The sequence below is a fragment of the Oryctolagus cuniculus genome, chromosome 5 (genome assembly GCF_964237555.1).
Source record: "Oryctolagus cuniculus chromosome 5, mOryCun1.1, whole genome shotgun sequence".
Classification (NCBI taxonomy): domain Eukaryota; kingdom Metazoa; phylum Chordata; class Mammalia; order Lagomorpha; family Leporidae; genus Oryctolagus; species Oryctolagus cuniculus.
In genome coordinates this window covers 130956011-130972117 of record NC_091436.1, presented here as the reverse complement: position 1 = coordinate 130972117, position 16107 = coordinate 130956011, and the positions used below count along the sequence as shown (strand labels likewise).

Below are 16107 nucleotides of genomic sequence, written 5' to 3'. Positions count from 1 at the left end.
GTTCTCCAGTGTAACACAACCTATGCAAACATCAGTCTGGTATGATTTAGCAGTCATGGGGGAGCCAAAGCAGCACTTGCTGTGCTGTGAATAACATTCTTGTCTGTGACCAGGAGCCTCATGTCTTCTCCCAGTATCTGTTAAACAGTAGAAGGATAATTTATTAGTGTCTAAGTACTGTTATATAATGATCAGAGCAAAGAAGTTATTGTTGGTACTATACTACAGACTTAATTTATATTTCCTCAGTTTTTCCATGAACGCATTTTTTTTTCTGTTCCAAGGACCCAATCCAGGATCCTATATTACATTTAAATGCCATGCCTCCTTCATTCCTCAGTCTATGCCTGTATTTCATGCTCTTGATAGTCATGATAACTAATGGGCAGTTATTTAGTAGACTGTCCCTCAATTTTGTTTTGTATAATGGTTTTTTGAGAGTGGATTGAGGTTATCCATTTTGGCAAGGATGCCCCAAAAGCCATACATTCTTCTCAGGACTTCTTTTGAGGGGCTTACTGGTATTGATGTGCCTTGTTGTGAGCAGGTTAGCCTTGATCATCTTGTTAAGTGGGTCTGCCAGGTTTCTCTACTATTCAGTTACTGTACTTGAGGGTTAAGGGCATACCTGGAATCTACACACAGAATGCTCATAGGCGGTTCTGGCCTGTAGCAGTGACAGCTGTGGTGTGCTAATGGTGATTTTCTCGCTCCCTCATTCTATTCACATTGATAAATTACAAAACTTTTTTTAAAAAGATTCATTTATTTATTTGAAAGACTGAGATACAGAGAGAAGGGAAGACAGAGAGAGATCTTTTGTCCACTGGTTCACTCCCCAAGTGGGCACAATGTCTGGGGCTGGGACAGGCTGAAGCCAGAAGCAGGAGCTTCTTCTGGGTCTCCCATGTGGGTGCTGGGGCCCAAGGACTTGGGCTATCTTCCACTGCTTTCCCAGTTGCATTACCAGGAAGTTGGATTGGGCTGGTGCAGCCAGGATTTGAACTGGCGCCTGTGTGAGACACCGACACTACAGGTGGAAGCTTGACCTTCTACACCACAGTGCTGGCCCCTAATTCTAATTTTTATGGGAAAAAATTAACTATTTATTTATGTTAATATACTTTCATGGATATTTACTTTGTGCTTTGGGTTATAATCTAACACTGTCAATATTTTGTTGCTGGAATTGTTTGAGCTTTGGCCATCAGGCAGCCTTTTTGGCTGGTGCCTGTGTCCTGTCACTGTTTCCCTGCTGTTTGCACAACGTCTTTGTTTTCTGCTGCCATAAGATGCTCAAGGCTCATCTTGTATTTGTCCTGCCCTAGTCCTGGGATCAACCACTTCTTTAAGAACCCTGGTTTGTTTTGTTGGAGAATAGTATTTAGAAACCAGGCTCTAAATGCCAGGTATACTTATTTGTTGCTTGAATTTTAGTTATTTAAAAAAGAGATTCATTTACAATGAAATTTTAATATTCTGATGAATTAAATCCTACCAGTCTTCCCTTTATTGCTTTTTACTTTCATCTATTATTTAAACAGGCATTCTTAAAAAGGATGAATTAAGTTAGTATAACTTGAAAATATAATTATCCTTTATTCTCTTCCCCTATTTTTAAAGTTTTTTGTTTTCCCTTTTACTCTTAGTTCTTTAGTTACCTTGGAATTTATTTTTGTGAATCATGTAAGAGTAATAATAAGAGTTATCATTTATTGTGCACTTAATATATGCCAAGCACCATGTTAATATCTTACCTGTAATATCTCATTCAATCCTCGTATCAGCTCTATAACGTAGGTGCTGTTATTACCATCCCCCCTTTTGTATATCTGGTACTGGGATATCAAGTATTTTGCTCTGAGTCGCATACTGGCAAGTGAGGAAGCAGTACACCAGACTGTGCGCTTAACCTTTTTTCTTCTAAAAAAATTTGTCTTTATTTGAAGAACAGTGACATACGCATATTCACACACATATATGCAGAGAGAGAGAGAGAGAGAGAGAAAGAGAGAAGGAGGCAGGCGGGAGAGGAGGGGAGAGGAGAGGAGAGGGAAGAGATCTATCTACTGGTTCATTCCCCAACATTTTTTCTCATGTCTCCTGGTGTACATGTACAGGAATTCTCTACAGTATAGGTTTAGGAGAGAATTTTATGAATTTATAGGTCAAAAATATTTACAACTCTTAGAGGTCTTTTTTTTTTTTTTTTTTTTTTTTGACAGGCAGAGTGGATAGTGAGAGAGAGAGACAGAGAGAAAGGTCTTCCTTTTGCCGTTGGTTCACCCTCCAATGGCCGCCGTGGCCGGCGCGCTGCGGCTGGCGCACCGCGCTGATCCGGAGGCAGGAGCCAGGTGCTTCTCCTGGTCTCCCCTGGGGTGCAGAGCCCAAGCACTTGGGCCATCCTCCACTGCACTCCCGGGCCACAGCAGAGAGCTGGCCTGGAAGAGGGGCAACCGGGACAGAATCCGGAGCCCCAACCGGGACTAGAACCTGGTGTGCCGGCACCGCTAGGTGGAGGATTAGCCTATTGAGCCGTGGCGCTGGACTCTCTTAGAGGTCTTTAGTGACCTGCCATAGGGACTTTAGTCTTTTTATATTAAAAATATTGATCGATGACTTTAGTAAGGATACAGATGACATGGCAGCAAATCCACGGATGACACTGAGAAGAGAGGCAAAGAAATATACCAGATGGCAATGTCAAGATCCAAATAGGTATTCAGTGGCAACCAAGGGGGTCTCATACTGATACCACCAGCCCCTTTGATGGATGTAATGTTTGACTCCCATGATTTTTTTTAAAAGATTATTTATTTATTTATTTGAATGGCAGAGTTACAGAAAGGGCAGGGGGAGCACGAGCGAGAGAGAGAGAGAGAGAGAGAGAGAGTCTTCTATCCGTTAGTTCAGTTCCCAAATGGCTACAATGGACAGAGCTGGGCTGATGTGAAGCCAGGAGCCAGGTGCTTCCTCCTGGTCTCCCATGGGGGTGCAGGGACCCAAGCCCTTGAGCCATCCTCCACTGCCCTCCCAGGCCACAGCAGAGAGCTGGACTGGAAGAGGAGCAACCGGGACTAGAACCGGGTGCCCATATGGGATGTCGGCACCACAGGTGGAAGATTAACCAAGTGAGCCACAGTGCCGGCCGCCTCAACATTAAGTTTTAAATGTTAGAAGAAAAATACTTATTCACCACAATTATATTGTTACTACTTTAGTATTTTCTTGTGTTTCATACAATTCTTGCACTTTTATTTCACAGAATTCTTGTATTTTTATTTCTCAGAATTGGCGTGACCTGGATGCACGAATTACTGATACAGCAAATGAATCAAAAGATAATGTCAGATATTTGTATACCCTGGAAAAAGTTTGTCAGCCTCTCTACAATTACGACCTAGTAAGTATACTTTTTAAAGTACAGTTTTAAAAATTAACTAGTATAATTAATGCATTTTAGAATAACTTTAATATGTGAATAATGGGAAAAACTTACACTGCCAAAAAAGTTATTTCCAAAAAAACCCTTCTACCATCTATATAGAGTGAATTATAAACTATATTTAATATTTTAGCTAACATTTAAATATATAGCATTATCATAGATACGTCTTCCTTTTGTGAATTAAACAACATGAATATATTATTTGTCCATTACGGCATAGCAAATTTCTCCAGAGCTGAGTAACTAAAACAGTGATGCATATGTGGCATAGCTGAGAGCCTCTGCTTTAGGATCTCTCATAAGGTTACACACAGACTCCTAACTGGGGCTGTGGTCTCGCGTGAAGGGGTGGCTGACTGGATGGCCCTTATTTATTTATTTTTTTAAAGATTTATTTATTTACTAGAAAGGTGGAGAGGCGGAGGCAGAGAGAGAAAAGTCTTCCATCCACTGATTCACTCCCCAAGTGGCTACAACAGCCAGGGCTGGGCCAGACCAAAGCCAGGAGACAGGAGCTTTATCCGGGTCTCCTATGTGGGTGCAAGCACGTGGCCATCTTCCACTGCTTTCCCAGGCACATTAGCAGGGAGCTGGATGGGAAGTGGAGTAGCTGAGACTCAAACCAGCACCCATATGGGATGCCGGTGTTGTAGGCAGTGGCTTAACTACTATAGAGTAAAGTACTTAAAGAGTAAGTGTTTAACTCATATCACCTGCCACAGTGCTGGCCCTTGGAAGGCCCATTTTTAAAATTATTTTTATTTTTAAAAAAGATTTATTTAACTTATTTGAGAGACAGAGTTACAGATAGAGAGAGAGGTCTTCCATCTGCTGGTTCACTCCCTAAATGGCTGTAATGGCAGGACCTGGGCCAATCTGAAGCCAGGAGCCAGGAGCTTCTTCCAAGTCTCTCATGCAGGTGCAGGGGCCCAAGCACTTGAGCCATCTTCCAGTGCTTTCCCAGGCCATAGCAAAGAGAGCAGGATTGGAAGAGGAGCAGCCAGGACTTGAACTGGGATGTTGGAGTTGCAGGCAGGTGAAGGCTTAACCTGCTATGCTATGGTGCTGGCCCCAGGCTGTCCCATTTCTAAGCTCACTCACATGGCTGCTGATAGACCTCAGTCGCTTGCCATGTAGTCCTTTCAACAAAGCAAATCATGTTCCCCAAGGGAGTGGTCCAAGAATGAGTAAGAGACAAGCACACAAGTTGAAAACCATCTTTAGAAGTGACATACTCTGCCTGAAAAGCCCACGAGAGCATTTCAGGCATGGAAATCCAAGACACTGTGGCAAAAAAATGTCCTACATGAAGGACCTTGGTGAGTGAGACCCCAGTGGAAAGAATTGGTCATCAAAGAAGGAGGTATTTTTCTCTGAAGGGAGGAGAGAACTTCCGCTTTGCTTATGGCCTTGTCTAAATACTGATGCAGTTTGTGGATTCAAAAGGCTTCCATAGCCTGGGCAGCTCTTGTCAAGAGGTTCCAGTAATCACTGATGTCATACATAAGAGTGTTAATTGTTAATTAACAACAGGATTTACTGTGAACTAACCTTCCATGCAGGACCTCTGTCCTCAAAGAGTTGTATTATGAGAGTTAACAGTAAAACTTGTTCTCAAAGATTTATTTTGTTTTAGTGTATTAAGTGGAGGATATTCTTATATTGCATAAGTTTTAGTTATGCCTAAATGTCCAGCTCCATTGCTTGTTTTCTTAGGTGCTTCCTTAACTAATGATAAGACTCGTCCTCAAGGACTTACTTTCTTTGAATGTATTAAGTGGAGGATATTCTTTTATGTTTTTAAAGATGTTCACAAGCTTGAGAACCCCTAATCTTTTGTTCTAGGCATTGTGCTATATGCTTTAAATATGTTTTCATTCCATATGAACACAATCCTCATTGTAAAGAAGTGAAACTCTATTTTAGCATTTCTACAGCTTTATAGTTGTAGTGATGGGACCCAATTTGAACCTAGCTGTCTTTGGTGTCATGGTTTGCTATTGTCTTCCCACTTCACTATGTTGTTTCTTCAAGGTATTCTCTAATTAAAATGCCTTCAAATGCTTTATATTCTGCCTGATGTCTGCCTTCAGCATTCTCTGTTCATTCATTCTAATTTGAAGAGGTGATCAAATCCTCCACATAGGTGACACCACTGTCCACAGGCTTGGTTGACCACCTTCTTCAGTAAATGCAGATTTATATTAAAAGCAGGGAAAGAGTCAAAGTGTATAACTCACATCACTTGGATTTGGAGAAGAAATAGGAGGTATAAGGGCAATTCATGTCCATCCCAAGAGCTCATATCAGTAGCCAAGAAATTTAATATAGGAGGGGAGGGAAAGATGCTGGTTAAGAGACCTCGGCAGGTGTAGTTCTCACTGCCAGCAAGCACCATGAGAAAGGACAAGAAGACTTTCCAGAAGTAGAGTAATTTGACTTGATTTCATAAAGAGATGGTGGACTTTATATAAAACTTTTATTATTAGTATTGTTGTTTGCAAAGAATTATGACTTTCTTCATGTTCACTCTACTCATGTTATCAATAGCTGGGCTTCTTTGGGGAATCTTTGTAAAACTTATTTCATTTAAGAACATGTTTATCACTTCTGAGATGGTTGGGTCTGTGCATGTGACCATGAATGAAGGAAACAAAATTATGTAAGAACAGGACCATTGCTTACCTGACCTAGAAGCCAATGACTTCCTTCCCTAACCACAACATGAGCAATACAATTTATGTGCAAGAAAAAATAGCATTATCATGTCTTAAGCATTTGGACTTTTAAGAGTTGAATATGCAAATATTAAATATATATATATATATATATATATATATATATAAACTTAAACTCTTCCCTAGGACTGTCTGCAAGTAGTGCTTGTTGAAAATAATGGATGAAGTGAATATAGCAAAATGTTAAAATTTTTCAAGTCTAGTGATGGAGTTAGTTGATCAGTTATACTATTCTCTGTACTTTTCTCTGTATTTAAAGAATTTCATGAGATAAAATAAACTTGAGAGAAAGATACAATGCTTTTTATTATTATCAAGACTTCTAAATTTTAAGGTATACTGATTTTAACTTCTATATAGAAAAGACTCGCTTAAATTAATATAATTTGACAAATGGTTTAGTCCTGGTGTTTTTTTCATCCTAGTAATTTTTAAAAACTTTTTTCAATTACCCCTGCCATGGTGTTCCTTATTATTATTATTTTGTTGTTGTTGAGCTTTTTATATTCTCTGATGTAGGAAAGTTTAAAGCATTACTTTTTGAAATGACAGAAGTACTCATAGTAGTGACTCATATAATTACTTCCTACTCATACACCCACTGTTTGTCAGTTCAAAAATTATTTTTCTCCCTCATTTTCTTTCTTCTCATTAAAGGCAGCTGGTAATTTCTGTTCAGTTGGTAACTGACATCTGGTGGAAAAGGGTAGAGGACTCATGCTTTCATTTCTAGTTGACAAATTTTATCTGTGTTTTATTTTTCATCATCCTGGTGTTATTCATTAGGCATACCTACAATTCTATATCACATACGTGCAATGTCTGTACATGATACCTAGAGGAGTTAAGAACTGGGTGCTCCAGGAGCTGCTACACTAGATAGAGACGTTTAACATTCAGATGAAGGGCATTTTCCTGAGGAATTCATTTGTTGCCTTCGCTGAGCCTTCTTCCCTGGAGTCAGGGGTCTGTTGTAGATTTGACTTAGCCAGGGTGGAAGGGACTCCTCCTAGACGTATTTTTATTAGGACCTTGACCTACAAATAATATAGGTAACATGAATTCTGACATGCGGGGTTAACTATTGGTATTGATGTCAACTTCCATAAACCACATCTAACTGATTTAATTATTTCATAGTTGCCCCTCACGTCTATAATATACTAGTCAGAAGTTTTTCTTCTTGGTTTTAAGTAGTCCTTCACTGTTAAGCAATGTTTTGATATTTTTGTCTTGTCCTAAAAGATAAGCTCCTTGACAGCAAGTAAGGCCATCGATTTTATTTGTTCTTCCATAGTGGGTTGTACCGTGGTTACAAGCAGGGTCTCAAAATCTCAGATACATAACTTGTAGCTGCGAGACCTCTGGCAAGCTACTTGACTCCCCTACCTCTCTATCTTATTTGAAAACTAATAATAATAATAATAATGGTACATTATTTTATAGCTCTTAAGACCTACTCTTTTCTTTTTTAAACATTTTAGCATCTCTGAACTCAGGATATACTTTATGGTCCTCTGAGTTTTATGAATCATTGTGGGGGGTGACTTGATATGATTCTTAAATGGTTGGTTCTGTCTTTGGGGCAACAATCTGTGGTGCAGGGGGTTAAGCATCTGCTTGGGATGCCTGCATCCCCTATCAGAGTGCTTGAGATGGAGTCCCGCCTCTACTTCCAACCTAGCTTCCCTCTAATGTGCCTGGGAGAGGGAGACACAAGATGAAGCCCAAATACTTGGTTTCCTGCCACCCACAGGTGAGAGCTGGATGGGGTTTCTGGTTCCTGACCTCAGCCTCACCTTAGCTGTTGCAGGCATTTGGGAGGTAAACTAGCAAGTGGAAGATCTCTCTTTCTCTTTGTCTCTCCCTTTTTCTCTCTCTCTTCCTCTCTTCCTTTCCTTCTCTCTCTGTCACCATCAAATAAATAACTAATAAACTTAAAAAATTTTTTTAAAAAGGTGATCAGTTTTCTCCCTGAGGTTAGTTTTTTTTTTAAACTTTTATTTAATTTGAAAGGTAGAGATATAGACAGTAAGAGCGAGAGTGAGAGAGATCCCATGTGCTGGTTTATTTCTCAAGTGTCCACAACAGCTAGGTCTGAGCCAGACGGAAGCCAGGAGCTAGGAACTCAGTTCAGGTCTCCATTGGGTGGCAGGGATGCAAGTGCTTGAGCCATCATCTGCTGCTGCCCAGGATGCATGTTAGTAGGATCAGAGGCAGATTAGCCAGGACTTCAGCCACGTGCTCCAATATGGGATGTGGGTGGCCCCAGCTGCGACTTAATCACTGTGCTAAATATCAGCCCCTACGAGTAGGTGTTTTGTTTGTTTTGCTTCTGATTTTGGTACCATTAGTGTGAATTCAGACTAAGTTAAGTACAAATTCTAGCAGGAGGATTTGGGATGTAAGCTCTTTCTCCATAGCAGATGTATTTTATGTTGAGGGCACAGAGAGGGTACAACCTGTTGGTGGCCTAGTTTAAGTGAGAGTTAGAATCCTCATCTTGGGTATTTTGTTTTGTTTGTTTCTGGGTAGTTCTCCAAGTCATGGTGCAATCTTTATGGTCTAAGGACATTAGACCTGCTTTAAACAGTCACTGCTTCTCCAGGTGCATTAGCATGAACCTAGATTGGAAGTGGAGCAGCCAGAACTAAGACTGGTGCTCATATGGGCTTAATCTGCTTCACCACAATGCCGGCCCCTCTCCCTATTATCTTCACATCCTAGTAACACTTAGTAGGACTGCTGAAAAGTAACCAGAATTGACCAAATGAGAAGTAGTTAGTTCTTGTCTGATTTTTGTTTTTAACCCATTTTCTGACCATCAGTAAGTCACTTTAACCCCACAAATTATCAGTTTCTTCATCTTTGAAGAGATTGTCTCATTAATCTTTCAAGTTCCTTTCACCTCTAGAATTTTATTTTACCTTTAAAATTTTATTTTGGAATAATACTTTTAAATTCAGATTTACACAAAAATTACAATGATAGTACAAAATTCTCTTTACCCATTTCTCCTGTTAACATCTTGCATTACCTTGGCATGTTTGTCAAGATGAATGCCCTTTACTCTGTTCCAAGATCTAGTCTAGAATACCACATTGCATTTGTAAAATTTTCCCTTAAGATGAAAATGATACATTATTCCCTTTACTCTGTTTCAAGATCTAGTCTAGAATACCACATTGCATTTGTAAAATTTTCCCTTAAGATGAAAATGATACATTATTTTGTTTATTTAGACTTCTAAATATTATAGAATATTGGTTATTGAAACTATAAACATATGATGGAATTCACTTGCTATATTTCAATTTTAGGTTTCTATGGCACATGGAATACAAAATTTGATTAACGCTATCAGAATGATTCACAGTGTGTCAAGATATTACAATACATCAGAGAGAATGACCTCGTTGTTCATCAAGGTGAGTTTCTAAGGGAATAAGACATCACATGTGCATCCCTGTGAGGTGAGCAGTTCTTTCCCTGCGAGCCTAGAAAGGGAATTGGGAAGTCTGGATGTCTGTCAGAGCTTTGGATTTTATTTATTTATTTAAAATTAAAAAAAATTTTATTTGAGAGGCAGAAAGAGGTAGGTAGGAAGATTGATAAATAGGCAGACAGATCTTCCATCTGCTGGTGCACTCTCCAACTACCTAGACCATGGCTGGGGTGGGGCTGAAGCTGGGAGCTGGAAACTCATCCAGGTCTCCCACCTGGGGATGGGGAACCCAATTACCTGAGTCGTCACTGCTGCCTCCTGAGGTCTTCACTGGGAGGAATCAGGAGCTGGAATGAGGATCATACCCAGGCACCCTCAGGTGGGACATGTTGACTGGTGGGCTAAATGCCCGCTCCAGAGTCTGGATTTTCATACTTCGTGTGTTGAAAGGTGTTGACGAGAGTAATTTATACTTAATTGAAGGAGTTTCTCCTTGTCAGAGGCAAGCCCCAGGGCCTTTCTTAATTTAAAAGTACTTGGTGGTTTCCTAATTTATGCACTCCCAATAGTCCTGATTCTGCTTAAGAGATAAGGATTGTACCCGCTGGTTACACTGCTTCATTAGCTGCTGTCACCAGCGCTGATGTTTGTGTTAAATCTGTTTAGCACCATATGGTCAACTATTTTAAGAAATTAAAAAATTATCCAAAAAATATATGAATGGAATTTTTTGGTAAAGGATGCAAGTAAAACTAAATATTTAAAGACTCAGAATTCTTTTTATAAAAAATACAAATTGAATCTTTTTATACACTGATCAAGACAAGAACCTCCTTCACTTTTTTCTCTCCTTACTGTATATGCCCCACACTGAGTTCCATATTATTATAACCTTTTTCAACAAGTATTCAGACTAAAATCTAAGTATTGCTAGTTTCTTTGATCACCACTCTTTTGTGATTTCCACAACTTCCTTTTTCTTTTTTTTTAATTGATTACTTTATTTTAAGGGCGGAGTTACAGAGAAGGAGAGGCAGAGGCAGAGAGAGAGAGAGAGAGAGAGAGAGAGAGAGAGAGAGATCTTCAATACAAATGGCTACAATAGCCCAGGCTTGGTCATGCTGCACCCAGGAGCCAGGAGCTTCACCTGGGTCTCCCACGTGGGTGCAGGGGCCCAAGCACTTGGAGCGCCTTCCGCTGCTTTCCCAGGCACATTGGCAGGGAGCTGGATTGAAAGTGGAGCAGCTAGGACTTGAACCGGCATCCAGATGGGATGCCAGTGCTGCAAGTGGCATTTTAACTCACTGTGCTACAGTGCCAGCCCCTTGGATTTATTTTTTTTTTCCTGAAAAAAATTCTCAATTGATTTTTTTCTTGTTTTTGTTTGTTGGTTTGTTTGTTTCTTAAATATTTTATTTTGCTTGAGAAGCAGTTACAGAGAGAGGGAGAGACAGAGAGAGAGAGATCTTCCATCTGTTGGTCCACTCCCCAAATGGCTACAACAGCTAGAGCTGGGCTGATCCAAAGCCAGGACCTGGGAGCTTTCTCTAGTTCTCCCACACGGGTGCAGGGGTCCGTCACTTGGGCCATCTTCTACTGCTTTCTCGGGCCATCAACAGAGAGCTGGATAAGAAGTGGAGCAGCTGGGACTGAAACCGGCGCCCATATGGGATGCCAGCAGCGCAGGCAGATGCTTAACCTGCTGAGCCACAGCACTGGCCCGAGTGATTCTTTCAAAGAGAGTATGTGAGTGGTGAACTTCCTTAATTCCTACATGTTAGAAATGGCTTTGTTTTTTCTGACCAGTCAGAAGCTAGTTGACTGGGATTCTGCCTTCAGCATCGTTTTCACCTGGCATTTTCAAGATACTGCTCAGTTGCAGTCTCGTATCCAGTATTGTTGATAAGAGGTTTGGGGCTAATCCAGTTCTTTTTTCCCTTGTAGGTCACTGGTTTTATTCTCTGGAAGCTTTTAGGATTTTTTTTTTCTTTGTACTTGAACTTGTAAAATTTTGAACTGATGTGGTTCTTTTTAGGTTTATCTTATTCTACACTTGCTGGGTTGTTTCCGTCCAAAGACTTTCATCTCTCTTCATTCCTTGGAGATTTTCCTCTTTTTTAAAAAAATATTTATTTATTTATTTGAAAGAGTTACAGAGGCAGAGAGAGAGAGAGAGAGAGAGAGAGAGATGTTGTCCATTCATTGGTTCACTCCTCAAATGGCTGCAGTGGCCAGAGCTGAGCTGATCTGGAGCCAGGAGCCAGGAGCTTCTTCTGGGTCTCCCATGCAGGTGCAGGGGCCTAAGGAGTTGGGCCATCTTCTACTGCTTTCCCAGGCCATAGCAGAGAGCTGGATTGGAAGAAGAGCAGCTGGGACTTGAAATGGCACCCATATGGGATGCTGGCACTGCAGGCGGCAGCTTTACCTGTTACGCCACAGTATTGGCCATGGAGATTTTTCTCTTTTGCTTTTGATTATTCCTGACCTAACTGTTCAGTTTATTCTCCACTCTTGAATCTAACTTCCATATTGTAATTTTTTTTCTGCCAGCTTTGTCCAGTGACTTTTCAGCTCACTCATTTGTACTTCATGCATGCACCAGTTGTTGATCAGCCCAACAATAGAATTTTTTAAAATTTGACAATACAAATTTGAATTTCCATGTTCTGTAATTGTTTTCTTTTTGTGGATGTAAAATCTCTCCTATAGTTCTTATGCATTAATTTAATTAATGAGAGGTATTTTAAAAGATTTTGCAATTTATGTCTTTTCTGTATTCTTTGTAAGTTTAATGTCTCTGCTATCATGTTGTGTTGTTTTCCTCATTGCTTACTTCTTGGTTGTCTGCCCATCTTTATATTTGAGACTCCTTTTTACCACCCTGTTCTGTTTGCTTTAGTTTGTCTATTGTTGGGTGAGGGATGGGTTCACTTACTGTGGGGAGGGAGGGTGGTTAGATTTCTCTCTAATGTTCTTTCCTGGGGTGCACCAGCTACCTGGTCTATGACCACACCTCTCTAAGACAATGGTCCAAACTCATGACTTAGCCTTTCAGTAACTGTCAGTGGTGATTGCTATACAAGTTACTCCAGATTCAGTGGGCAGGGTCACAACCGAAGGGCCTCTCACATTGTCTCTGACCTTGAAAAACTCCTAGAACCGTTTCAACTTGGCAGTGACCTTTTTCGGGACTAGGTTCTGGTCTTCTGTAGCCATTTTTCCTTACTGTAGATCTAGCCCTGTGTGTGTTCTATATTTTTGGAATTACCCAAATTTCTGTGTCTACTATCTCTCAATGACTGTCCTGGTTTTTCTTCATTATTTTGGGGGATGTGAGAAGTAGTTACATTTATATTGTCTGCATGTTGAAGGGTGATAAAGAATCATGCTTGAACTAGATCCAGACCTAATTAGAGGAGAAATGGACAAGTAGGTGACTTGGAAATTTGTGGCCCCCATAACATTGACTTAAATGCAGTTGGTGAATATGACTCTGCAGTTTATTTATTTTACTGGACTATGCATTTCTTTCTTTCTTTTTTTTTTTTTTTTGGTTTTCTGTGATTCATTCATTCCATAGTTTACTTTTTACTATATTTTTATACTTGTGATTTAAAAAAGTGTTAAGAGTTTTCTCTTTTTACATGTAGTTATTTAGTGCCTATATTTATTTTAGGTAACAAATCAAATGGTGACAGCATGTAAAGCATATATTACTGATGGAGGAATAAACCATGTATGGGATCAGGAGACACCGGTTGTGTTAAAGAAAATTCAGGTTTGTATAAATATTTTTATTTTCATAAGGTAAACTTTTGGCCGGCGCTGCGGCTCACTAGGATAATCCTCTGCCTGCGGCGCCTGCACACCGGGTTCTAGTCCCGGTCAGGGCACCGGATTCTGTCCCCGTTGCTCCTCTTCCAGGCCAGCTCTCTGCTGTGGCCTGGGAGTGCAGTGGAGGATGGCCCAAGTGCTTGGGCCCTGCACCCCATGGGAGACCAGGAGAAGCACCTGGCTCCTGCCTTCAGATCAGTGCGGTGCGCCAGCTGCGGCAGCCATTGGAGGGTGAACCAACGGCAAAGGAAGACCTTTCTCTCTCTCTCTCTCACTGTCCACTCTGCCTCTCAAAAAAAAAAAAAAAAAAAAAAAAAAAAGGTAAACTTTCACCATCTGGCCCAATTTGATTTGCTTGGTTCATTCACAAAGGTGAAACTGTGTGTATCATTTTATTGGCCTGTCCTTTTTAGGGTACTATTTAACTCCCATCATCTCCACAGCTGCCCACATCAGACACCTGCTGTGTACCATTTCCTAGACTCCGGCCTCCACCTCTCATTCCAGCACCCAGGAGCTTTTCTTCCCTGCTTTTTTGCATTGGCTCGTGCTGCCATACTTACAGAAATGCATGAGGTGGTAGTAGCCTCCTGCTTTTGATCCTGTTTCAAGAGAGTGTTTCTAACATTTCCCCATTTAGTCTGATGCCTCTGCAGTTCTTAAATACGTCTTTGACCAGATTAGTTTTGGTACTAAGAGATTTGTTTTTAAAGATTTATTTATTTATTTGAAGGGTGGAATTACAGAGGGGGAGAGGCAAAGGCAGAGAGAGAGAGAAGTTTTCCACCAGCTGTTCCACTCCCCAAATGGCCACAGTGACTGTGGGGAGCAACTCGGACTAGACTAAGTTACTGGAATTAAGACTTATTCTATGCATCTGCTCTCCCACAATATGGCGCTGGGAGAGGAGAAAACAGCTTCTACGCAGCTGCCTCTTGCCAACTTGAGTGATGACCTCCAGGAGCTGATCCTGCTCCTGATTGGAGGAGAGCAGCGTACTCCGCGTGTGGGCAGCCGAGTTGGGATTGGCGGAAGAGGACTATAAGGGAGGAGAGAGACAGCATGCACCAGGAACATCTAAAAGGGGAACATCTAAGAGGAACACCTGAGCAGCCCCCGAGAGAGCCGGCCGGCGGTGTGCTGCTCCCCCGCGGAAGTGGGGAAAAGTGGCAGGGGGAACCGCCCTTCCACGGAGGTGGAAGGGACGGTAGCCAACCCGGGAAGAACCAGCAGCAAACTCGGGGAGGGCCGAGCAGACAAAAGAACAGCGCAGGGTCCTGTGTCGTTCCTCCATGAAGAGGGGGAGCGACAAGTGACCAGGGTTGGGCCAGACAGAAGCCAAGAGCCAGAAGCTTCCTCTGGGTCTCCAATGTGGGTGCAGAGACCTAACTATTTGGTCATTTTCTGCTGCTTTTCCAAGTGCATTAGCAGGGAGCTGGATCAGAAGTGGAGCAGCCAGGACTTGAACCTGAGCCCATTTGGAATCCTGGCACAGCAGGTGGTAAACTTAAGCTGTGATGCCACAGTGCTGGGCCCTAAGAGATGTTTTTTAAAGTTATGAATGGTTTGTTTTAAAGATTTATTTATTTATTTGAAAGGCAGAGTTACAGAGAGAGAGGTCTTCCATCTGTTGATTCACTCCCCAGGTGGCCAAAACGGCTGGAGCTGTGCTGATCCGAATGAAGCCAGGAGTTTCTTCTGGGTCTCTCACGTGGGTTCAGGGGCCCAAGGATTTGGGCCATCTTCTACTGCTTTCCGAGGTCACAGCAGAGAGCTGGATGGGAAGTGGAACAGCCAGGATTTGAACCGGCACCCTTATGGGATGCTGGCATTGCAGGTGGCGGCTTTACCTGCTATGCCACAGCACAGGCCCCATAAATGTGTTTTGATCATTCTTTTCTGCATGTATTTATTGAGATGCATATAGGATCTTCCTTCTTTCTGTTAATGTAATGGGTGACTTTTTTAAAAGTTTTTTTTTTTTAATTAAACTGTCCTAGCATTCCTGTAATAAACTCAACTTGGTCATGATGTAATTATCTTTTGAAAACGCTCTTAGATTCAGTTTGCTACATTTTTATTTTACATTTTTTGAAGCTGTTTTCAGAAGGGAGGTAGCCTGTCATTTTCCTTTCTCGCTATCCTTGTCAGTGTTTTTGGCAGTGAGATCTCAGAGTGAGAGAGAGGTGGGAGGGAAATATTCCTCCTTTTCCTAGAAAAAGTTTGTATTCATGTAGAATTAATCTGTTTTAAAAGCAATGAATACATTGACTTTATTTTAGAGAGAGAGGGGAAAAGAAAGGAAGAGAGAGACAGAAAAATCTTCCATCTGTAGTTCACTCCCCAAATACCCACAACAGCCAAGAATGGATCAGCCTGAGCCAGGAGCCCATCTGAGTCTCCCATGTTGTTAGGAGGGACCAAGTAATTGAGCCATCATCTGCTGCCTTCAAGGGCACACATTAGCAGGAAGCTGGAATTGGTAGTGGAGCTAAGACTTGAACCCAGACACTCAGATATGGGGTTTGGGTGTCCCAGGCGATGTCTTAACTGCTATGCTGAATATCAGTTTAAAAGTTTTTTTTTTTTTTTGACAGGCAGAGCTAGATAGTAAGAGAGAGAGAAACAGAGAGAAAGGTCTT

At 41.3% G+C, this 16107-nt stretch overlaps 1 protein-coding gene across 5 annotated transcripts in view; it reads left to right on the top strand.

Moving 5' to 3' along the window:
- DNAH8 (dynein axonemal heavy chain 8) overlaps positions 1-16107 on the top strand; it is a 358350-nt gene that overhangs the window by 49265 nt on the left and 292978 nt on the right. For all 5 annotated transcript variants that reach the window (XM_070074115.1, XM_070074114.1, XM_051854776.2 and 2 more), the window contains 3 exons: positions 3290-3403; positions 9507-9614; positions 13308-13409. In XM_070074115.1, the coding sequence (XP_069930216.1) occupies positions 3290-3403; positions 9507-9614; positions 13308-13409 (324 nt within the window). The remainder of the gene's footprint in view (positions 1-3289; positions 3404-9506; positions 9615-13307; positions 13410-16107) is intronic.